Raw genomic sequence first — 25,438 nt, 5'->3', positions numbered from 1 at the left:
ACATCTATCACTCTGGTATTTTTTTGACAACTTCATTTCTCTGTGCTGATTTGCTATGGCAACTCAAACCAGTGTACACATATATCAGGTTATACATGATGTATAAATGACTGATTCACTAACCACAAATTAAAACTAGTCTTTCCAATTACCGCTTATAATTTCACTATCTCTACCACTATGGGATTTGAATTGACAACTGCATCACTGTGCTAATGTGTTATAGTAACTTGAACTGATGTACGTACGTACGATGTTCTACGTTGTTGCTGACTGACTGACTCTTTAAAAGGTCAGTCATTTGTAAATTCCTCCTTAACTTATATCAAAGAGGATTATTCAAATGAAGATGTTATTTCTTTTTCTTGTTTTTTGTTTTTTATTAGGCCAGTTCGAATAATAAGACTTGTTTGCCGGCATACTGTTGAAGAAGCAATATTGTCTCGTGCAGAGACCAAATTAAAATTAGCAACTCGTGTATTAAATACGACAGATTTAAAAAATCTAGAAAATAAAACTGATAAACCGTTCACATTCGATGAGGTAAACATAATTTATGGTGAGAGTAATTTAAGATAATAACAGTTCTCTTTATTTTTTCAAGAAAGTGAGTGTGTGTTAGCTTTTGCTTAATAAGTCAATTTGATGATAATGGTCTCTGTCATAGATGGAAATTAAACCGAATAACCAGGAACAACTGAGACAGTAAAGCTATTTCCTATGCTGTCTGATGCCGACTCAGTGATCTAGAGGTTAAGTGTTCGCGCGCACGAGACCGACAGGTCCTGGGTTCGAATCTCCCATGGTGGGATCGTGGATACACACTGCTGAAAAGTCCCACTATAAGATGAAACGGCTGTCTAGTGCTTCCAGGTTTTTTATGACGGTCTAACTTCAATTGACTCATGATCTCAACTATTAAAAAATTACTATGATATCCACAAAATCTCTTCTGGTATTAACTAGTTCTCCAGTTGAATGTTAGTGCATGACGAAGTGTATCTCCAAATGTAATGTGTTTTGAGTTGATAAAATCCTTTTATTTCCCATTTTCCTGATTTTCATTTTTTTTCTGTTAAAAATCAAAATTAGCCAATATCTCAGGAAATCATAAATGTATTTCGATGTTAGGGGAGTTGAAGGCAATAAGTAGGTAGCTTCATTTTACTTAGGTTTGATACTATTTGTCACTCGTCATTAAATTATAGCTGTAATCTTGAGAGAACTACTATCTCTCATCGTAAACGTTAACAATGGTCCATTCGGTTAACGACTAATCATCTGTTGGACCTGAATAGCATTCGATTAGAATTGAAGATATGACACTGTTTATCTTGATGGAGTTTTGTTCTCTGAGCTGGATGGTTTGGTCGTGGAGCTTTCATCGTTCTTCTGAACGACATCATCAGCACAAACTTCAGATAGAAGTGAAGTGTTCGAATTTCTCCATATGTGTTTCACAGCTTGTTCTGTGCACCTCGATGTTGATTGGTTCTCGTTGACCTTGAATTTATCATTGTTTACTTCTTTGTTTTGGTTGTGTCTCCCATTGGTTTGATTTTTGTTCCCATATTTATGCATGGTTTTCCTGATTGGTTGATAAATTGGATTGATTTCAATATGTTTATCACTGAGTGATCAATTAGCAAATTCATAGAAATCCATCTCATCATAATTCTGGATATTTGTACAGTCGTTATTTATATTTCAATGAGATTTGTGAATTTATCCAATGTTCCGATTCTTAGATGTATTGATGAATATTTATTTATTTATTTAAACAAATAAACATTGGTACAAGGAAGCGCCACATAAATCATTCGATTTATGTGAGGGATTAGATGCTGCCCGGGTGCCCAAACCGAAACAGGTGGTTTTCTTAAGGGGCCATTCAGAGCTTTTCACCTAAAGGTCTAATCCACAAGGTAGTGGAGCAACGTGAGGTGATGCAGTCCCATGGTAGCCACTGACCAACAATTGGTTCATACGCCATTTGTTCTTCTAGGATACTGGAGCCAAAATGCATCATTGTTTGGAATGAGGGTTTTCCAACTCCCCTAGGTGGAGTGTCCGTGTCCACCAACCTGGTTAAAGCGTCGGATATTCGCTTTTCATCCTCTCAATTCCGTAGACAATAGTAATGCCACGAGAAGTTAGTGAGTAGGACTTCTCTGGCAGTGGTTGACGAATAAGTCTTCTACAGTATGAATAATTTTTTTAAAGTGTATTTATATATAGAATACCCTTGTTATTGTCTTACAGTTTATTTCATTTTTTGATTACCACAGTTGAATAATGTTCTTAAATTTGGATTGGCTAAACTACTCAAGACAACTGATAACAATGTTGGCAACAATGATGGGGATGACAAGAAAGTTAATCTGAATTTTACTCAAATACTTGGTGAAACAGATCATGAAACCGGACACTGGTTACCAGTTCCTCCATCCACCATAAATAATGGCACCTTAGAAGAACAGATAAATTCTTGTGGTTGGGTGTTACTCACAAATGAACCGTTTCACTGTGAACCTAGTGAAGCTGATCAAGAAGCAGTTAAAAAGTTGCAACAAGGTAGTGAATTATGACGTAATCACGTTAAATTTTTCCTGATTGATTGTATCTTTTAATAACAAAAAAATAATAGATGTTAATTTGTCATGGTTTGGATCATTCCATTGACTGAAATTCGATCAGTCTTATTCTGGGATATAAGTTCATTTAGCTGACGAGTCCTAAGTCTAGCAGTTGAAGGGATAAGCTTTGATCCGCATTGTTATAATAACTTAGTCGTTAAAGCATTCAGTGTACAACCATTATGATGGCATCAATTTGTACTTTGCTTCATATACTTTGCTTGTAGTCACCACCTGAGTATCCTTTCTTCAAAATAAAGTGTGATTACTGTAGTGAGTTTTGTGGAGATGATTAAATCTTCGTAGTTTATATCACTAACTGATTTTAGTTAGACCATCATTAGGAACCAGGAAACACTGAACAGTTGATTCGTCTTAGTAGAGGACTCTTCAGCAATGCCTATTCATGACTCCACTATAGGGGGTTGAACTCAAGACCTCTCATGTGTGTTTATTTACACCATTGAATACCAACTCAGTATTCTAGAAGCCAATCGTTTGCACACAAGATCGGATGTCCTGAGTTCCATCCCCTTTGGTAGGACCGTAGAGGATCGTTGTTGAAGAGCCCCGTTCTGTAAAAAAAAACAGCTGTCCAATGCTTTCCAGTATTTAATAGTGGTCTAACTATAACCACTTTGTGATTTAAACCACATAGATTGTAGTTCAAAGCTAACTATATGGAAAATACCTATATTGAATACAGCAATTTCATTATTACTTTTTATTGTTTTAGACTATGAATTAACCAAATCTAAATTAAGCGTTGAAGATGATGAATTGCTTGCATCAGAAAATATCACAGGATTTAGTGTATCGAATTCTACTTTCACCAAATTGAATAACCATCGCAAAAAGTTAACACCAGAAGAAATTGAAGCTCGTAATAAAAAGGTATCATTTACTAGGTTTATTATTATCGTTATTATTACTTGAAAATATCTTAGACAACACTATTTAACAAGCTTCAAATTCCAGTTGATGATATTTATAATTAAGGTTGTAGGAGAACTAGAGCTAGTAACTCAGAGGTTGCCCCTGAATGCCCTGGTACGGCCGAGAGAGAGGAGAGTCAGCCCTCCCTCTCGTAATGCTCTCTCACATGGCCATGCGTATATAGCCACTGCCAATGAAGTCCTACTTACTGGCTTCTTGTGATGGGAGTGTAGTTTACGAAATTGAGAGGATGAAAAGCGAATATCCGACGCTTTAACCGGGTTGGTGGACACGGATAGTCCACCTAGGAGAGCTGGAAAACCCTCATTCCAAACTAATGGTGCAAATGGGCTCCAGTATCCTGAGGGAATAAATGGCGTATGAACCAATCGTTGGTCACTAGCTACAATGGAACTACATCTCCTGATGTTGCTCTACTTCTTTGTGGATCAGACCTTTAGGTCAGTGTCTCGAGGTGTGTCCGTCGGGCACTATCACAGCTCACACACAAATCAAGTGACTTGTGTGGCGCATATGTATTCGGTGCCCCTTTGTACCAATATTTATATGTTAAAATAAATTAGACTCAGAGGTTGTTTGTTCAAATCCAGCATCTGCTCAAATTTTCTTTCAAATTCAATCATATTTCTTTATACTTAACAAAATTGTTATCCAGAAAATAAATCGAGCTCAGTACATCCTATGATTACATTCTTATTAGTTTAATATTTTGTTAGAATTGTGTGCACAGATAATTTCCACAAATACACGTAAACGATGGTACAAGGAGGCACCAAATAGATATGTACCACATAAATCATTCATTTTATGTGAGGAATGTGATACTGCCCCGGCTGCCCCAACCACAAATACACTGCATCAGCAATCATCTTGGCAACATAAACGATCGAGTTATCTTGAAAAACCACATTCAACAGTTAATGAATTTCCAAAGTGTCTAGATATGTCTATAACTAACATCCTTAGTAGTTCGTTTCATATATTTATTGGATATATTATGTGCATTTATTAATCTATACTTAACGTATGTGTTTGTTGTATTTTAAAATTTACAATTAGGCTGCTGAGACTAAAGCTAAACGTGAATATAAACGAAAAGAAAATGAAGCAATTCGGAGCGCTGAACGTTTAGAAAGAAAGTAAGCTAGGTCTTTTTTGTAGTAAAAAGGATATTTTATACATTATTTGTTCATCAGTGGTCTTGAGGGCGGTTATCATTTCCCGGTTGCCCACACAGTGAAAGGATTCTTCTGGAGGTATCGGAAAAAGAAATTGGGTTATGGGTAGTCTTAGTGACCTGAGAGCGTGACCCCAGTGCCAAAGGGATAACTACTTGAGGCCGGTCACACACTAACTTTCTGCGAGCAATTTTCGTGTTAGCTCCGTACGTGTTGAGAACTTATCGTCGGAGACGGATATCCGTGGGATAAGGCGAAGTGTGTATTTTTAGGGTCTACCTTCTCTAGCCCCACCCCTCGTTGTGGGAAGGCATCATCGCTGTTGTGCTGGTTGTCTGAATTTGTCTGAGTAGTAATGCAGAGGTTCGGCATCGTGTGTTCGGGCACAGAGACGATAATGCAATTGGTGTCATCATCTTGGAACAACGACTTCTGTGGCTTGGACATGTTCTACAAAGGTCGTCCCAGAGGATTTCACGTCCTGCATTATTTGCCGACTCTGGGACTGGTTGGGAAAACCGAGGTGGAGAGGTGGTCAGTGTATGAGATGGTGTGGTGGTATGAGAGAAAGCTGCAAAGTACTGGCTTGTGTTGGTCCTTCACGACTCCCTGACTGGGGTCCTAGAGATGGTGTAACACAGTGGCTATAGACGTTATCAGATATGGCTCAGATTAGAAGCCAGTGGCGATCCTGCTGTAACGTTTTTTTACTTTCTTCATAAAAAATTTATTGTATCTTCCCTAATTGAAGGATTTCTTCCGATTTTACCTTTCCGTTCCCCTCATTATTACTGTTTTATTACTATTACACTACCTTACACTAATCTGTTCGTTATTGTTCTTTTTTCACGCTCCTTACCTTCATTTTTTCTCTTCGAATCCTCATTGTTTTGTGTGGCGCATATATATTTGGTGGCTTCTTGTACCAATATTTATGTCCAAATAAAATAAATAAATAAAAATTGATAATCCCTTCCTATTCCCCTTTTTATTTTCTTCAACTCGATCTTCTTGACCTTCTGTTGACATACATTCCACTTCCGATTGGTGTTACATACGACTTATCTTGAAAGACATAAGTACTATACATCACATTAGGACAGTTTATTCAATTTATGTTCAAATTTAATTGTCATTTATCTAATTTGTATTTTAGACTTTCCTTATGGCAATCTGTTGGCTATAAAACATTCAGTGTGTTCCGAGATGAATCAACTATAGCTGAAGTAAATCATTATCCACATCCTAATCATAGGGATCAATTAGAGAATGTACTTGATAATGATAATGACTTCAGAGATGAAATAAGAAATAACATGGCAAGTGAAGAGTTTCCATATGGAACTGATGCTGGAATCTACTATAAAATTGGTGATGCCTCTGAGCCACTTAGTATTTTCTCATTAATGAAAGCTGAAAATAAAATTGATGGTACACCACCATATTTTGTATGTACTACTATTGGTAAGTTTAATGTCTTTTCAGATCACTGATGCTTTCTAATAATAAATTTAAAACTTAGACATGCTATATATGAAGTGATTACGAGTTCACCTAATTTGAGAACGGAACGAGGATTCTGTAACACAATGACAGAAAGCTAGCTATTCTGACGCATCCTAGCCCGCTAACTAGAGAGAGAAGTCCAAGTTCGAACGGGGAAATATATTCTGTAAGCAGCCAGAAGCATAAGCAACAACAACAGACATAAATCAAACGGATATATACAGCCATAAACTGTCCTTGGGAAGCGTTAAAAAATAACATACTAAAAAGATACAACGAACCAATAGCGTTTAAGATCCTCCGAAGTGGAAAGTGCAACATGAAGGTGGAAATGAGCGCTTTTGGCGCGGAAACAAGAAATTCAAATTTTTAAAATAAAATTACAAAAAATAAGGTATTTATCAAGTAAGTTCTGGCGATCTAACACCCCCAACATAATACAACATAAATTTATTTTGGAAAATAATGTGAAAGATAATGTATCTGAAGTGAGCTCATTTGTTTAATTGGTTAGCTTTCATTATGGTTCTGGATAACATTATTGGTGTTTACTCCACGTGGAAGTATGCTTCTAATATCCCGATGAGAATAATGAATGGTAATTGTTGGAATCTATTTCTGGACAAATACTGTACATATATATTTATCGTATAATTGTTAAGTAATCCAACTATTGATATTCGTGTCCCTCTTATCATAAGCTTTATTTTGACCCCATAGACTATTATCATTATTCTTAAGTTATGTCCAATCTATCAATTACTATCTCCTATATTCACAGCCACATTTGGCTGGATCTTGTATAAATGTTGTTTCCTATTTTTATGGTACGATGTGGTCTCTCTGATTGGTATATAAATTCCAGTATGTTTGAAATACATGATTCATATCGTAGAGTCAAAGATTGGTGTTTTGGATTTAACAGGCAGGGCTCGGCGGGAAGCAGGACCGATAAGGACTGTAGACTGCTTGTACTTGTTTTATGCGTCATTGGTCCGATCGATAATTCACTCCTCTCTTATTGGCGGTATCATTATGCTATACATTAATAGGATACAGGGCACAAGTTATAACAAAGCTGTTTAATCAGTCCAAACACTCCAAATCAGCCTGTTCTGACGATTTTTTTCTATAAATGGTTGGGTGTTTTCGTAGGTTTTTATAATTTATATTTTTCTTTGTATCTTCATTGAGCGACATACTTAGTTCACCCTTTCCCGTGTTATTGATCATTTTTAAAAATATAGATTGGTCAATAAGGCTTATGTTGATATGTCTATTGATTGCCGATCGGCCTGAATATCAGCAACGATGATGTTTTTTTTCAAAAACGTTTACATGACAGACTGAATTACTAGGATTGTTGTTTGTATGAGACCATGGTCGCTACCGTGGTGTAGCGGTTAGTGCATTAGACTTTGAATCCAGCGACCCCTCATGAGACCATAAACTTATTATGTTGATAAAAATAATCGAATATCAGTAGTCACTTCTTTTTTTCCAATTACTGACAAACTACCAACATCGATGCTAATAAACTAAGCCTGAAAAAAATTATCCAAACACGTCGATAGTACCGAACCATTGCTTTATATGTACAACATAAGGTGATAAAGCGCAAAATAACGAGATACCTGAATTGTCTAACTTTTAAGGACCTCTAGAAATGATTTAAACAAGAGAAATAGAGATAGGTCAAGTTTGTTGCCACAAATGAGGATTAGTTGACTGATTCCAATGATTCCAAGCACCTCCAGGTTGCATCTCCTCATTTCTGCAGCAATTTGGAAGACTCTCTCGGTGTACCACATTATACGAGCATTCCACGTACCTAAATAAATGGTTGCTCTGGTTGTCAGAAGGGGCATCATCATCGTGACTTCCGAAGGAACTCGGCTTTCATCATTAGGCGTCATAACTCTTCTAAATGAAGACCTTCTAACTCCTAGGGTAGAGTTTAAATGGTTTGAATAATTTTTTCTGGTCAGCGTTATTTAGCGAGTTAGTTTTCTACAGGATGGGATCGCTAATTTCATGCCCATCCCTCCTCCTTTGTCTGGGCTTGGGACCTGCAGTAGCCCCAGAGGGGGGTTACAGGCGGAGTTAGGATTAGTTGACAGTGAACAAGATCTCTAATTTTGTTAGATTACTTTTTCGTTGCTTATTTGTTGAACATATCACTTCACAGGTTATATCATTCTCAGTCAGTCAGTCAGTCAGTAACAACGTAGAACTTCGTACGTACGTACATCAGTTCGAGTTGCCATACCACATTAGCACAGAGATGCAGTTGTCGATTCAAAACCCGTAGTGGTAGAGGTAGCAAGAGTATAAGCAGTAATCGGGAAGATTAGGGTTTGGAGATGTTATTTAAAGAGTATAATACAGTAAAATAAATTTGGAAAGAGAAAAAAGAAAGGGACATGAAGAATTCAGAAGATTAGAATTTGGGAGAACACAGAGAGTGGATGCACCTGCGCCATTGCAAACGATTTTTAGCCATGTCATTCAGGGTCTCTAACCAAACCACAAGGGTTGATGAGACTTCCAAGATAAGTGAAGCGGTCGACACACTCAACTACTTCACTCCCTATCACTAGTTCGGGTGTCGATGTAACCCAATCCTGAAGCAACATTTTGCATTTCGAGGGAGAGAATCGCATCCCGAACATGCTTGCATTGTTGCTTAGAGTGGTCAGAAGACTCTGCATTTTGTCAGCGTCTTCACCAAATAAAACTATGTCATCTGCATATTCTAAGTCAACAAGTGAACCTCCCGGTAGAAATTCAACCCCTGGAAATTTAGATGAGGAAAGTGTTATCTCTAAACGTACGTCAATAACAAAGTTAAACAAGAATGGGGAGAGTGGACAGCCCTGACATCATTCTATGTATAGTAATTTTCCAATCTCATTTGTGAAATTCTCTTCAATTTATACGTTTTTTTTTTACAGATAACAGTGGTCATTGGAGTCGTGGTGGAATATTTCGAGCTCTTGATAGACGTAGTAATAATCAAATCAAAGATGCATATGAATTAGCTGGTCAAATGGATGATTTAAATTTAGGTGATTGTTTAATTGTTCCAATTGAGAATTCTGACGATTCATCATCTTCATCATCAACAAAAAAAGAAATTAAAGTAAGAAGATTAAATGCATATTCATTTTATTTCTGTCATACTCTGCAGATTGTTCAAAAGCTATGAAACGCTAATTCGCAGTTACTAGGCTGGTTTTCATTCAGTTCGTGGATCAGTATTGATCATTACTTCAACCTTCATCGAATACTGGATCACCACCACACTTGTTACAAGCTAACAATAGTTATGATTCATCTGACATCGAGGTTGCATTAGATTCATTCAATAAAATTGTACTCTTAGATTGTTTGTTAAAGAAGAGAATGTCTGAGAAGCCTATTAACATCTTGAAGTTTCTGTGCATAAACACTCCAGGCAGAATAAATGCATACAACCACCTCTACGTGTAGGATTAGGCAAGGTTATCTAATCTCACCATTCCTCTCCAACTCCGCTATTAATAACATTCTCGAAACAGTAGTGATGGAATTAGGTTGTACAAAATACATTTTAGTGATAAACTAACTGGTGTTTGTACAAATATGACGAAGTTTAGTGCAAAGTAGAATTGTGATTTCATCCTTATCACCTACTATCTAGACTTGCTACAATGAATTATGCGGATCGATTTGTTAGATTATTGAATATGATACTATTAGAAATCTATACTCTTAGATTCTTGTCTGTTTTCCTCTCATTACCTACATACGCCGCATTCCCATCAAAAAAATTCTGCTACCTCAGTTAGAATATCATGCATCTCAAACTACACAGTTATAAGCAAACCTCTAGAGCCATCGAAGTAGTTATATTTATTTATGTATAGATAGATAGATGCGTTCTTTTCAATAAAAATGCAAACTTATCAATTAGTGTTTCTCACTTATGAACATAACCAATCTAACAACCTGAATGAGCATACTGTAAATGCCCTTTCGTCTACGTGAAGGTTTCCAAGCTCGTGAATATTTGTATAGGACCACGTTTGTGCAATGCTGAGTCTCGAAAACATGTCTACACATTCATCAGTGATTGTTCACGAGTTTCTAGCACATTCTGTCGTTTCCCTAGGTCCACCACTAAATTGGAGGTCCTTGCAATTTCCTTTTCTTTCTCCGAAAGTGCAAAACAATCATGGGACAAATATATGGGTCATGAAAAAAGGAAATAAATAAGAGTTAGCCATGAAGTTGGCATTCTGAAGAATTCCAGGGTCAGCAGTCAGCTACAACTTAGGACCAGACACATATGTGCATCGGGTCAAGTTGCCACAACTCATTAGCACAACAACATGAACACCAGATTCATAGAAGTAGTTAATTCAGTAGTGGTAATATATAAAAGAAAGATTGCATATAAGGATATAGTACAGGAAGAAAGATATAAAGCGATTTCAATCCCATAGTTTAAAGGAAGACAGGGAGTGTATACACCGACACCATTGTGATCGATTCTAAGCCATGTCACCCAAAGTCTCCAACCATTGGTTACGATAGTCACGTGGACCCCCAACCAAGTAGTCTGCATCTCCCAACATGGCTCAGACTAGAAGTTAGTGACTTCATTGACTGATGCCACGTTTTGGTTTGGCCACCCCTAACTGTCTTCCAACCATCTCCAACACTAGTGAGCATTGTGCGTCATGATAATCGGTGTTCAGGCATACGTAACACGTGGCCCAACCATCTCAGTTGATGAAGATTCACAATTTCACCGGCGGACTTAACATCATCATTCCCTGATACCCTGCGTCTAACCTCACTATTACCTACCAGGTGGTCCCAGCAGATGCCAGTAATATTTCTAAAGCATCTGTGGTCAAATACTAATAGCTTACGAATATCCTCTACTATTGATGGTTACGTTTCTCAGCCGTAAAGTAGAACAGAACGAAATGCCGCACAGTATACTTGTCCGTTAATTGATAGACGGATATCTCACCTTCGCTGTAGGTGACGTAAGTTGGCAAAAGCCAAGCGAGCTTCTTGAATCTGTGATGAGATATCGTCAGACGTCAACCCATTAGGACTGATCAGACTTCCAGGATAAGTGAATTTGTCGACTCATTCGACTACTTCACTCCCTACCTTTAGTTCAGGTGTTGATGCAGGCATTTAGAGGGACTTCTTGAGCAATGTAAACCGATGGAAAAAATACTAGCCAAATTTGATAAACTAATTTTTGGTAACCTTTAGTTTGTGTATTTATTGAATCTAATTATGGTTAAACAGACCAACTATCTTTCGATAATACAGTGTTAGTCTAATTTAATTGTCTAATTTCCTCTAATCTTGTTTGTCTTCATTTCATAACACATTTGTAGACTTTTAATGACTATTTAACCAACCATCATAACAATAATGATAATAGTGATGATGATAGCACTAAACCGACTGTCCATAATCATTGGTCAAATAATTTTTCTGGCCTGTTAATTGCTCAAAAACATTCCAGTAAAACGTATTCAACTGGTGAAGCTCCAGATTTACAACTAAATGCATTAGAAAAAAGTTTATGTGCTCTTGGAATGGCTTGTGCACGTTTGAAATTGTGTAAGTCATAATGAAGGATTGAATTTGTAGATTATTAACCATTTTATTTCGTGTCCAGATAATAAGAGCTAAGTTTTTTTTTATATTTTATCACCGAGATGTTATAACATAACACTATTTTTAGCAAAGATGTATAATGGCTAGCAGTGAAATCTGGGAATCGCGTTTCGTTCTCATTGAAACTAGTCAACTGGATGTACTTTCATCTCAGATTTGGTATTCACTCCGGGACTCAAACTCAGTAACGTTCGCTTCAAATGTCACCACTTTATCCACATAGCTACTGTAACCTGATACAAACTAGCTTGTGCAATGGGGTGAAGTTTTAATTCATTTTTATATTGTTTGTTTGAATCTTCCTATTGATATTTAGGACTGCAGTTAATCAGTTTGCTATTGGTATATGCATCCTGTGCAGATTGCCACGATATTGCCCTAAGTCACAAACATTATGAACAACTGACAGATCTCAAATAAGACGAAATGAATGTCCTGTGCGGATTGCCTTAATAATAGCCATTGTTTCCCAAGTTTATATAGAATAAATGGAATGTGGCGAGTCCCAATTAGGACAAAAAACGCTTACTAGACTCCACTTACATCCATATTCCATCTATTCTATGTAAGCTGGTGGATGATGTTTTTCCAATAATTATTGAATAATACATCATGTGATTTGTCAGTATTTATCGTCCCTTTTGAACAAATGAACTAGCGTTACAGGTTCGAGCCACTACATCTTATGCAATATGTAGGAGACCAGTTCGAATCTAATTGGAAAACGATGAAGATATACGACAGATCATTCTAAATGACCACCGTAAACCATGTTTGCCCAAGATAGAGCTACGTATTGCTTTCTAATGAGTGAACATCTCCCTGAGTGACTTAGAAAGGGCCCGACGAAAACGAGGCTTGACTCTATCTTAGCACATTTGATTAACAATGGTCATATAGTTGGCAAAGTCAAATCATTTCGAGTGATCTACCATATACTCATTTCGTTTCCCAATAAGATTTAATCTCATCTCCAACTTATCATTCTTTATTTTAAGCTTTCTAACTCGTATCAGAAAGGGGTATTGTGGATATTATAGTAATTTCAATAGTTGAGATCATGAGTCAATTAAATCCGGTGTTCATCTTGTTGTGCTAATGAGGTATGGCATTTGTAGCTGACTGACTGACTGTACTTAAAAATACCTTAAATATCGATGACACATTTAACAATATTTTAGATTTTTTTTTTATTTTGCAGGCTCTGTTCATATTCCCCGATTAGGGCATGGAACTCAAGCATTTACATGGTATAAAATTGAAAGATTATTAAGAAAACATCTTGTTGATCATCATCATATTTCAGTATATGTGTATCCTTTTTCTTTGTTATTGTAATTATCTGCTTACATTGCCATTAAATTCTTATTTATTTATTTAAACACATAAACATTGGTACAAAGGGACAACAAAATGCATGAGTGCCACACAATAAGTCATCCAATTTGTGTGTGGGGGCTGGGATACTGACAGGGCTCTCAAACCGAAGCAAGTGGTTTTCCTAGAGGGTCACATCTGGAGCCTTTGACCTAAAGGTCTAATGCATAAGGCAGTGGAGCAACGTTAAATGATGTAGTCTTATGATAGCTGGCGATCAACAGTAGGTTCATATGCCATTTGTTCCTTCATGATTCTGGAGCGCATGTGAACCATCGGTTTTGAATGGGGATTTTCTAACTCCCCTAAATGGATCCTCCATATTCACCAACCCGTCTAAAGCGTCGAACATTCGCTTTCCATCCTCTCAATTTCGTAAACAACAGTAATGCTTTGAGAAGGCAGTGAGTAGGACTTCCCTGACAGCAGTGGTAGTATGCACGTGTCCATATGAGAGGATTTTGAGAGGGAGAGGTGACTCTCCCCACTCTCGGTCATACTAGGGCATTTGGGAGGTATAACGGAGTTAAGTATATATAGACTGATGATAACTGTAAGGGATCCCACTGTCTGTGACGATTTTAAAAAATATATATACTATCAATTTGCTTTGATACAGTCACTTAGTAACACAACAAAATCGATTAATTCGTTAGAAACATTCTATCAATAACTGGTCAGATTAATTCCCTAAATTATAATGTTAACATATGTGTTGTAACCTATATTTCTTAACTAGTTTTATATACTATCTATATATACATATATATAATTAAAGATATTATTATCGTCCAGTTAATGCAGATAATCATCATTCATCTGATTCCTGTACAACATCTACTGCTTCATGTTCGTCTACATCAACTAAAGGTTAATATATTTCATCATTTTAAGTGTTTTATAGTTGATCATTACATGAACATTTTACAATTTTTAGATACAATGAAAAATAATAAATTAGTGGAGGTACATGTTTAATGAGTTAAGGAATAAGGTCATTTCTAGCATGATATGACAATATTAGTTACTTACTCCTGTTACTCCCAATGGAGCATAGGCTACCGACCAACATTCTCTAACCCACTCTGTCCTGGGCCTTCCTTTCTAGTTCTATCCAATTGTTGTTCATTTTTCCTATGTGTCTCCATTCCTCGGCGTAATGTATTCTTTGGTCTTCCTCTTCTCCTTTAGTATTGAGGATTCCAAGTGAGGGCTTGTCTTGTGATGCAGTTGGGTGCTCTCCTCAACGTGTATCATATCTAACGCTTCTTCCTGATTTCCTGCACTGGAATCTGGTTTGTTCTCTCCCGCAATAGGTTGTTGCTGATAGTGTCTGGTCAACAGATCCGAAGTATTTTGCGTAGACAGCTGTTAATAAACACTTGTATGTTGTGGATGATGTCTTTCGTAGTTCTCCAAGTTTCCGCCCCATACAGTAGAACTGTCTTGACATTTACATTGAGAATTCTGACCTTGGTTGTTGGTTGACAGATACTTGTTTTGAGTTCCAGATGTTCTTCAGTTGTAAATATGCTGCTCTTGCTTTGCCGATCCGCGCCTTCACATCTGCATCATGTCAAAAACTTGTTGACAATTATTTTCCCATCAGAAAGAGTTACAACTTACGTAGATTATTAACTGAACGATGATAGTTTATCAAAATCAGACTAGTTCAAGATACAGATGGAAGGTTACCAAAAACACAACTTACTTACTTACTTACACCTACCACCCCTCATGGTGGAGCATAGGGCGGCCCACCAGCATTCTCTATCGAACTTTGTCCTGGGCAATCCTTTCCAGTCGCTATTCATCCCGACGTAGTGTGTTCTATGGTCTTCTTCTTTTCCGTTTCCCTTCAGGATTCCAAGTAAGCGCTTACCTGATGATGCAATTTGATGATTTCCACAACGTATGTTCTACCCACCCCGATTGTTTTTTACTAATTTTCTCTTCAACCGAAAATTGGTTTGTTCTCTTCCATAGTAAGTTGTTGCTGATGGTATACGACGAAGCGATATTGAGTATCTTAAGTAGACAACTGTTTACAAATGCTTGTACCTTTTTGATGATGGTTGTAGTGGTTCTCTTAGTTTCAGTTCCGTACATTGGTACTGTCTTGACGTTCGTATTGAAGATTGTAACTTTGATGTAGGTTGACAGTTGTTTTGAGTTCCATATGTTCATCAACTGTAGGAATGCTGATGTTGCTTTACCAATCCTTGCCTTTATGGCTGTATCAGATCTTCCACGTTCATCGATGATGCCTCTCAGATACGTGAAACTTTCCACCTCTTTCAGAGTTTCTCCATCAAGTGAAATTGGGTTGGTAACTGTTCTACTTTCTTATCAGTGATAACTTATAATCTCCATTGTCACTATATTGATTTTAATTGGACAGTAGATTTTTTCTTTCCACTTTTCATATTACTAATTATAAACTGATTATTATTATTTGCTGTGTATTTTACTCTTTATTTATTTATTTATTTATTTTTTGAAATAGAACCTTTCAAGTCTCTGAAACGAAAAATCTCCTCTTCAGAAAACAAAATTAATTTTAATCAAAATCTGGGTTAGTCAAATTGTTTTCTTTATTGTATAGTATTTAATAATCTCCACAACCCTATACTGATAATTACCATGTACTCAGTAGTGACTACCTTCGTGAGGCAATTCTCGGAGTTCTAGTGAGAAGCCGCGACCAATGCAGCTAATCCATGTCGGGTAGAGACAAGTATCTACCCAAGTACAATGAAAGATGGTCGCGTAATTTCGTAGATTAGTTGAGGTTAGTCATTAACACCATTAGATGCCGGCTCATTGGTCTAGAGGTTAAGCGTTCGCGCACGAGACTGAAGGGCCTAGGTTTGAATCCCGTGAGCGGGGTCGTGGATGCGCTTTGGTGATGAGTCTTATACTAGGACGAAACGGCCGTCCAGTGCTTTCAGGTTTTCAATAGTGGTCTAACATCAATCGGTTCATGATCACAATCTTATACTGATAAGAGTTTTCTTGTCTGAATGTACAATATATGATCTTATTATTGTTGCTTAAAAATTTATATTTAACTGTGAATACACTTCTGCTTCAAGTGAGGTAACTAACTAAGATTAATGATATTGCAATGTTTGTCATTTGTTCTTTAGCTTAGTAAACGTTTCATTCAAATAATTGTAAAATCTAACCGTTCTTCACTACTATCTTACATGTGTAGATGTTCTGATGATCTTACTTATAACTAATTATCTTTGTAGGCTTCCTTATCTCCATATGTCTTTGCATTGTTTGTTCAGTTAACCTCAGATCATGGGATCGACCGGTGTTTCTTATTCACATTTATAAACTAGACATAATGTTAGCAGATCCGTGTTCACAGTTGCTTGTATGCATTGATGTAAGCATTCAATCATAGACATCTTGGGACCATTTGTTGTATATTTTGGTACCATCACGTTAACAGTTTTGAGGTTAGATGCAGAGTACCAAGTAAATATAGAAAGTCAATTATCGAGGGGCGGAATCTTTATCAATTAGTGTGGTTGGGACATGCATCCATCGATTGTCTTGACACACAACAAAGACTAGGGTAAGAACCGGTTGCAAGAAATCTAGGAGCGTCCAAACCAATACATAGCATCAGTTAACAAAGTCACTGACTATTAGAGTTAGCCACTTAGATTGGTGCAGAATACCTGGTTGGCGTCCATGTAATTATCTCAACCCATGCTTCGAGACTATGAGAAGGTTCAAAATCGTTCGCAATGGTCTAGGTGCATTCATTTTTTGTTTTTGCATAAATCCTATGTTTCTAAATTCTCTTTTATATCACCAGTTTATATTTTCTTCTCTAATTGTCTCTTAAATACCTAATATTTTCTATTACCACCAATACTCTTGCTACATCTACTACTATTCTAGTGTTTGTTCTGACTTCATCTTGCTATCCCAGTGTATTGTGACAAATTGAACTGATATACACATAAACCGACCGTTATCCTCATCCTTTTATTGTTTTTCTTTGCATGTTAACTCGACAATTTCCAGTCTGTTCATATAATTTTATTCTGTTTTAATCAATCTGTAAATTATGGCGAGACTATAATTTATGAACGAATCAATCACGTGTAAGATCGCAGGTCTCAGATTTTGGAGCGAAATTCACTCATCTATTTGGCTAAATAGTTTTGGCATTATAGCTGATGTCAATTCCTAACCTTAATCACCAACTGCAAATCATAATTCTAATTCCTCACACAGGTTTAAAACCCTCATTTAGTACCGGTTATTAGGTTGACACTCTCATGGTCAGTCTAGCGTCACTCAAAGGTCGTCCATAAATTATCGTCTCACCACTAACAGTTCAAAGGCGTCTTTATTTTCTTGATCAACACAACAGCGTCCTCAGAACAACAACCTCTCCACCTTCTGGTTGGCAGCGACACTAAATATACTAAACGAGAACACCAGTGAGAACAAGCGAATGTATTTCGATACAACATTACAGAATCTCTTCGTAAAATCTAAGAACCATACAGTATATACTTCATTTGGAAAATGTCAATCAATTGTCTTAGACTTGATTTTTTTTCATCGTTTCCACACCATGCATCTCACTTTCGATTGGTGCCATATACTACTTATATCTGTCGACATCAGTAGCATACACCATAATGGTAGTGAATGTTTTTGAAAAAGAAATCTGTTCATCTAGATACACATTTATATGATTTGATCATTGTTTATTTTATTTTACAGAAACTATACAACCAGCCAAATATTTGTATAATTTATTTACAGGCAAATCATTCTATATTGACAGTTCTTTAGTTGATGACAATGATGGTGATGTGAAGAAGTTAAAACGAATAATCATTGCATATCCTTTTTATTTGTTCATTATTTAAATGTAAATTAGATTGTAAACGAAATGATAAGTATGAACTAACTTTAAGAGAAGACTAAAATTATGCTCTTTTTCTTGTGATATAATGTTTCGGTCACGAACTGTCATTTGCTGGATCATGAATGAGAACCTGGAAACTATAGATAGTTGTTTCGTCTTAGTATAACATTCCTTGATAGACAGCCTTCACGACCCTACATCCGAAAATCAAACCTAGTAGAATTCAACTATCTCGAGTGTGAGACAATTATCCACTATAGGTAATGGATGAGGGTGATACAACATCGTAAATTGATTGAAATTAGACATTTACCCAATTGGATGTCAGCTCAATAGATCCAATATCCTAGGGGAGTTGTCCCAACTGTTGTTGCTACCTTGACGTGGTGGTCGGGCTTATCTATCGTGATGAACCAGTCGAGCTATACTGGCTGGAATAATCGTTCGTCAAGGTCCTATCATGCCAGACAGGTCGGTTGAAGAACGGTAAGACTAAAAGCAGCAAACCCAAAATTCGAAGGCGAAGTCGTACTGTTGAATGTACAGAGGTGCGTTTTTCGGACAATTAGCATAACAGTGATACTGCCTTCCCACAACGAGGAGTGGGGTTAGAAAAGGTCGACCCTAAAAATGCACACTTCGCCCTATCCTACGGATATCCGTCCCCGGCGGTTAAGGTCTCAACAAGTACGGAGCTAACAAGAAAATTACTCGCAAAAAGTTAGTGTGTGACCGACCTCAAGCAGTTGTCCCTTGGGCCCTGTGGTCACGCTCTCGGGTCACTAAGACCACCCCTAACCCAGTTTCTTTTTCAGGTATCTCCAGAAAAACCTTTCCATGGTATGGGCAACCGGGAAGCGATAACTGCACTCATGACCACTGTATTCATAATCAACCTCTCTGAGGGGGTTGTAGATGTGCACTGCTTAGGTGCTTCATACTGAGACGAAACAGCTCTTCTGTGTTTTCTGATTCTCAATGATGGTCTAGATTAAATCACTTCACGATTTAAACGATTAAAATCCTCAAACTTGTACAAATTCCTTCATACTAATGTTTTTTTAAATAGATATATAATTATGGTGGAAAACAGTTACTTATTCACTTGACTAAGCTGTTAACCCACACTGTATTCATAAATTCTAGTAATACTATCTGCCTTTTTGAATCTCCTTAGTTGATATCGGATTCAGTTAAAACTACTGAATTATAGTTTCCCTCTAGTCTAAGGTAAAATGCTTATCCAATCCCACTGTCATCTTTCCGTGAAAATTCTAGATTATATTTCTTGATTGTAGTTAGCAGTGAAGTTTAGGACGCCTTTAAAGCGATAGGTGCTGATTGCCAGTTTTAGTATAATCTCCGGGTACATTCAACTCATGAGTCTCAGTTAAGATGAAATGCACCTCGTAAATTAATTGTATTCACAATTCAAAAACACAATCAAACTTGTAACTGTAATTCGTATCTAAATAATGACTGAGTCGTTGCTTATCCCAACAGAGAGTATTTGGAATTCATTACTGAACACCACTGATGTTAGAAAATAAACCTTAGTTTGTGTTTAAACCGGAAAATTTTAACATTTCATAATCACTCAGCTGATGAGTCCCAAATAGGACATAATGCGCGTCCTAAAATACACTACTAGTCACTATCCATCTTTGACTGACCAAATATTAGCCTTTTTAAACGAACAAGTGATACAATGTCATTCTACTTTTTAACGATGAATATAGCTTTCATCTTCCCTTAACTCAATATTGTTATTGATTAATCTAGTTCACTTATGATGGTGTTGTAGTATCCAACCTAGACTCATCTGTTACGCATATTATTTACACAGGTAAATTAAACCAGAGGATGAAACCGATCGATAAAGAGGTAAGTGCTTTTTATACGACAGTTACATTTGTTACATTCGGCTGTTAACCGAAAGGTTGGTGGTTCGAGCCCATCCGGGGGCGATAGGCACTTTACCCCCAAATGACCTGGTACGGCCGAGAGTGGGAAGAGTCCACTCTCTCTCTCTCGAAATGCTCTCACATGGCCACGTGCATACAACCACTGTCAGGGAAGTCCTACACACTACCATCTTGCGGCATTATTGTTGTTTACGAAATTGAGAGGGCAAAAAGCAAATGTCCGATGCTTTAACCGGGCTGGCGGACACGGATAGTCCAGCTAGGGGAGTAGGAAAACCCTGATTCCAAACCAATGGTGCACATGGAGTCCAGTATCCTGAAGGAACAAGTGGCGCACTAACCAATCGTCGGTCACTGACTATCATGGGACTGTATCTCCTGACGTTGCTCCACTGTCTCGTGGACTAGGCCGGATGTGGCTCCCTAAGAAAATCACTTGCTGGGCACGCTATCAGTATCCAAGCCCTCACACAAATCGAATGATTTATCTGGTGCATATCTATTTAGTGCCTCCTTGTACTAATGTTTGTGTTTGAATGAATAAATAAATGAATTCATAACCGGGAGTTTTACATGGATAGTCTGTCTAATTAATACATCAACTTCATAATTACTATTTATGGTCAACCATCAGACATATGGTCGCTTGGGCTCTCTGATCTTTCGTATAACTTACTGATTATTGATAAACTGAATTCGGGAGTCATTTACCCATATAATTTTCTAGCAAAACATCTAAAATTAAGGAAGATGTGTATAAATGTCATCCAACGTTGTCGACTTTTGACTAAAAGTTGAAAAAGACACATTGTGTAGAATAAAATAGTCCTACCTAATTCCTCGGTTCCCTTAAAAGAGTCACCACTGGTGATGAACAATTGTTCTGCCAATACGATATCTCATCTGAATTCTGGCAAATTCGAGGGATGTTTATAACGAGACTAGAGATCAAATATTTTACCATGAATAAAGAGTACATTGAAAGGAAATACGGTCTACACTCACACATCAAATTTTTTAATATAAATCCTTCTAGATTTCAATCCGCATTATTTACCAAACAGGTTACATATACTGTACTTAGACTCACTCTCTCCATTCTTGTTTAACTTTATTATAGACGTACTTTTAGAGATAACACTTTCCTCATCTGAATTTCCAGGGATTGAACTTCTACCAGGAGATCCACTTGTTGACTTAGAATATACCGATGATACAGTTCTATTTGGTGAGGACGCTGACAAAATGCAGAGTCTTCTCATCACTCTAAGCAACAATGCAAGCATGTTCCGAATGCGATTCTCTCCCTCGAAACGCAAAATGTTACTTCAGAATTGGGTCGCATCGACACCCGAACTAATGATAGGGAGTGAAGTAGTTGAGCGTGTCGACTGCTTCACTTATCTTGAGTTTCATCAGCCCTTGTGGTCTAGTATGTGACAAAATCTCAGGACGGATACAGAAGGCTTGACTAGCTTTCTCCAACTTGTGTCATTTATGGTGTAGGCGAGATATCCGTCTATCAACCAAAGGACGTGTTTACTGTGCAGCAGTTCGTTCCGTCCTACTTTATGGCAGTGAAACATGGCCGGTAAGAGAAGAGGATGTTCGTAGGTTACTAGTATTTGATTATAGGTGTCTTCGAAATATTGCTCGTATATCCTGGGACCACCGAGTAAGTAATGCAGTTGTTAGGAAACGGGTACTAGGTAAGAATGGCAAATCGATTGATGAAGTAGTGAAACTTCACCAGTTGAGATGACTGGGACATGTGTTACGTATGCCCAACCACCGACTGCCACGACTTGCGATGTTTCATGATGTAAGAGTAGGTTGGAAGAAAGCTAGGGGCGGCCAGACCACATCACGGCACAAATCCATGAAGCCACTAACAGGTGGACTGAGCCATGTTGGTAGATGTAGACTGCCTGGTTGGGATCCGCGAGACGATAGCAACCGATGATTAGAGACCTTGAACGACATGACCCAAAATCGTTTGCAACAGAGCAGGTTCATCTACTCTTTGTGTTCTCCTGAATTCTCCTTCTCTCTCCAAATTTATTTCACTGGATTATACTCCTTGAATAACATCTTCAATCCCTAGTCTTTCCGACTACTGCTTATACTCTTACTACCTCGACAACTGCATCTCTGAGATAATATGGTATGGCAACTCGAACTGATGTACGTACGTACGAAGTTCTACGCTGTTACTGACTGACTTAGACTCATACCTATTTTATATATCAATAAATGACGTGTTTGATTCAAAGATGTTGATAGATTACTTAAAAGCATCATATTTAAATGGCCAGATTTTTTATTGTTGTTGTTTACTTCTTTACTTTCAGAATTGTTTTCAATTATCTGCATCATGGATTTGGCAAAGTATAAAAAAGCGTATCTGTCTACCAGAATCTGACTATAATATAATGTAATATTTTATGCCTACTTTCTTTTATTTTTAAGATTGTAAACATTATTTTTCTAAAAGCATATCACTTTCCTTTTAAGATTTCTATTAATACTGTATATTGACTATTTGTATACAGCAATAAAGTGATATATTGAACGAATTCAATTATGTTCTTTAAAAATATACATATACTTGGTAATGAATGATTAGAAAAAAATCAACAGGATAAGGAGAATATGCTCCCATCTTAACACCAGCTAAATCCAAGAACCTATTCTGATTTGTCAAGATTGAAAGATGGTACATTGAACCAGTCAGAAATTGGCCAAATGATAAATGCGCGTGATTGCCACTCCCCTAATGCCCTAGTACGACCGATAGTGGGGAGCTTCCACTCTCTCTCGAAATGCTCTCACATGGCCACGTGCATACAACCACTGTCAGGGAAGTCCTACACACTACCATCTTGCGGCATTATTGTTGTTTACGAAATTGAGAGGGCAAAAAGCAAATGTCCGATGCTTTAACCGGGCTGGCGGACACGGATAGTCCAGCTAGGGGAGTAGGAAAACCCTGATTCCAAACCAATGGTGCACATGGAGTCCAGTATCCTGAAGGAACAAGTGGCGCATGAACCAATCGTCGGTCACTGACTATCATGGGACTGTATCTCCTGACGTTGCTCCACTGTCTCGTGGATCAGACCTTTAGGTCGAAGGCCCCGGGTGTGGCCCCCTAAGATAACCACCCGCTCTGGTTTGGGCACCCTATCAGTATCCGAGACCCCACAGAAATCTATTGGTTCGTTCGGTGCCTCCCTGTACCAATGTTTATGTGTTTAAATAAATAAGTGCGCGTGCATGGCCTATAAACAGGTTTCATTCATAAGAGGTGAAACATACATCAGTAGCCTAATTTTTTAAGGATATAAATATACGAGTGCACATACAGTCGATTCGCTTCGTCAATAAACTACTTTTCTCATTGTCTTTTAATTCGAGCAGTCAGTTGAGGCCATTCTTAGGAAGACTGTGTATCATTATCACACTCAAACACCGCACGCTACAAAAGCGCTAGGTTTGTGTTTTATAGTTGCTAACATTCATTAAAAATCTACATGAGATACGTCCTTTAATTGACCATTAGGTGGCAAACCATGTATTATCAAATAATTATGCTATTAAAGTTCTAGATAAGTTAACTGGCTCAATTACAACCAACAGGTTGTTTCTTGTTTTCTAAATGCATCACATGGAGCTTTGGATCTTCAAATAAATTTTCGTTTACTAAGAATCGATATGATCTCTTCTTACTTGCCTCGCCTATCAGTTTCAGTTCACCATGATATCTGATCGCTTATCTTAGTAGTTAAAATCTAGACATGCAGTCGCTAAAATAGAGGACTGGTTATTCTACATCCCAGCGAAATAGTGATAGGTAAGTGTTTGGGGCACTTGACTTTTAGTTGCAGGTCTCTATATCCGAAGCCCGCTTCGTAGACTTCAGTTTGTACATTTGGCTATTGCGTACATGTATCTCAGGCAATCTAATGCTAATCTGCGTCAATATCATCATTAGATTGCCTAAGATATATATGGATTCTGTAAGCTACAAGATCTTTTTTGTTTTCTGATCCGTCAATTGTGGTTACTCAAATGAGTCATAAATTACCTTCCTGCACAGCAAACATTGGGGGTTCTGTCAACATAATGACTAGGTATCGTATATAAGTTTTCAAGCTTGGAACAGCGTTTGTTTATTTAAACACAAACATTGGTAAAATGTGGCACCAAATATATATGCGCTACATAAATCATTCGATTTGTGTGAGAGCTGGTATACTGCCCAGGCGTTCAAACCGAAGTAGGTCATATCTGCAAATCTATGATGCATTTGCCATAATCCAGAAATTAAATGCTTATTTAAAAGAAATGACATAAAACAACAACCAAAAGAAGAATAGTTAGCCATACCCATCATATATTGGGTACTTCACTACTTCCGAATTATACTATAGCACTATGGTCTAGGAATGATATTACCAAAAGCTCTTCAATAACTTTTAAGATGTAAATAATTATGATTTTATAGTTTATGACTTAATTATCTATTTATTTGAACACAGATATTGGCAAAAGGGGGCACCAGATACATATGCGCCATACAAATCTAATTTGATTTGTGTGAGAGCTGTGATAATGCCCAAGTGCAAGTGGTTTTCTTAGGGAGCCACACCCGGAGCCTTTCACCTGAAGGCCTAATCCACAAGGCAGTGGAGCAACGCAAGGAAATGCAGTCCCATGGTAGTCGGTGACCAACGATTGGTTCATGCGCCATTTGTTCCTTCAAAATCCTGGAGCACATGTGCACTATTGGTTTGGAATCAGGGTTTTCCTACTCTCCTAGGTGAACTCCCCGTGTCCACCAACCTGGTTAAAGCATTGGACATTTGCTTTTCGTCCTCTCAATTTCGTAAACAACAGTAATGCCGCGAGAAGGACTTCCCTGGCAGAGGCTATATACGCGTGGCCATGTGAGAGCATTTTGAGAGATAGTGGACTCTCTCCAATTTCGACCGTACCAGGGCATTTGAGTGCCATGACTTAATACATCTTATACGATAGTAAGTACTGAGATACAATCTATATTTTTTCCAGAAAAATCTAGTACATACTCTGTCTATTGTTATCAAATGATATAAATGTTTTACAGAAACTTATATTGTAAAAAGGCCCCCAAATGCCCTGGTACGGCCGAGAGTGAGGAGAGTCCGCTTTCCCTCCGTAAATGCTCTCACATGGTCACGCGTATATAGCCTCTGCCAGGGAAGTCCTACTCACTGCCTT

General features: G+C 37.6%; 1 protein-coding gene across 1 annotated transcript in view; it reads left to right on the top strand.

Moving 5' to 3' along the window:
- CHD1L (Chromodomain-helicase-DNA-binding protein 1-like) overlaps nt 1–23,879 on the top strand; it is a 42,834-nt gene extending 18,955 nt beyond the window's left edge. The window contains exons 12-21 of the mRNA XM_051217094.1: nt 387–543; nt 2,289–2,574; nt 3,373–3,530; nt 4,653–4,732; nt 5,928–9,419; nt 11,683–13,281; nt 14,124–14,215; nt 15,852–15,920; nt 18,104–20,135; nt 22,528–23,879. Of these exons, the coding sequence (XP_051065729.1) occupies nt 387–543; nt 2,289–2,574; nt 3,373–3,530; nt 4,653–4,732; nt 5,928–6,264 (1,018 nt within the window). The 3' untranslated portion in view covers nt 6,265–9,419; nt 11,683–13,281; nt 14,124–14,215; ... (1 more) ...; nt 18,104–20,135; nt 22,528–23,879. The remainder of the gene's footprint in view (nt 1–386; nt 544–2,288; nt 2,575–3,372; nt 3,531–4,652; nt 4,733–5,927; nt 9,420–11,682; nt 13,282–14,123; nt 14,216–15,851; nt 15,921–18,103; nt 20,136–22,527) is intronic.
- The last annotated feature ends 1,559 nt before the right edge of the window (nt 23,880–25,438 follow it).

This window comes from Schistosoma haematobium, chromosome 6 (genome assembly GCF_000699445.3).
Source record: "Schistosoma haematobium chromosome 6, whole genome shotgun sequence".
In the NCBI taxonomy this organism is placed as follows: domain Eukaryota; kingdom Metazoa; phylum Platyhelminthes; class Trematoda; order Strigeidida; family Schistosomatidae; genus Schistosoma; species Schistosoma haematobium.
Note: the sequence above shows the minus strand (reverse complement) of the source record. Positions and strands in the feature narration are given on the sequence as shown.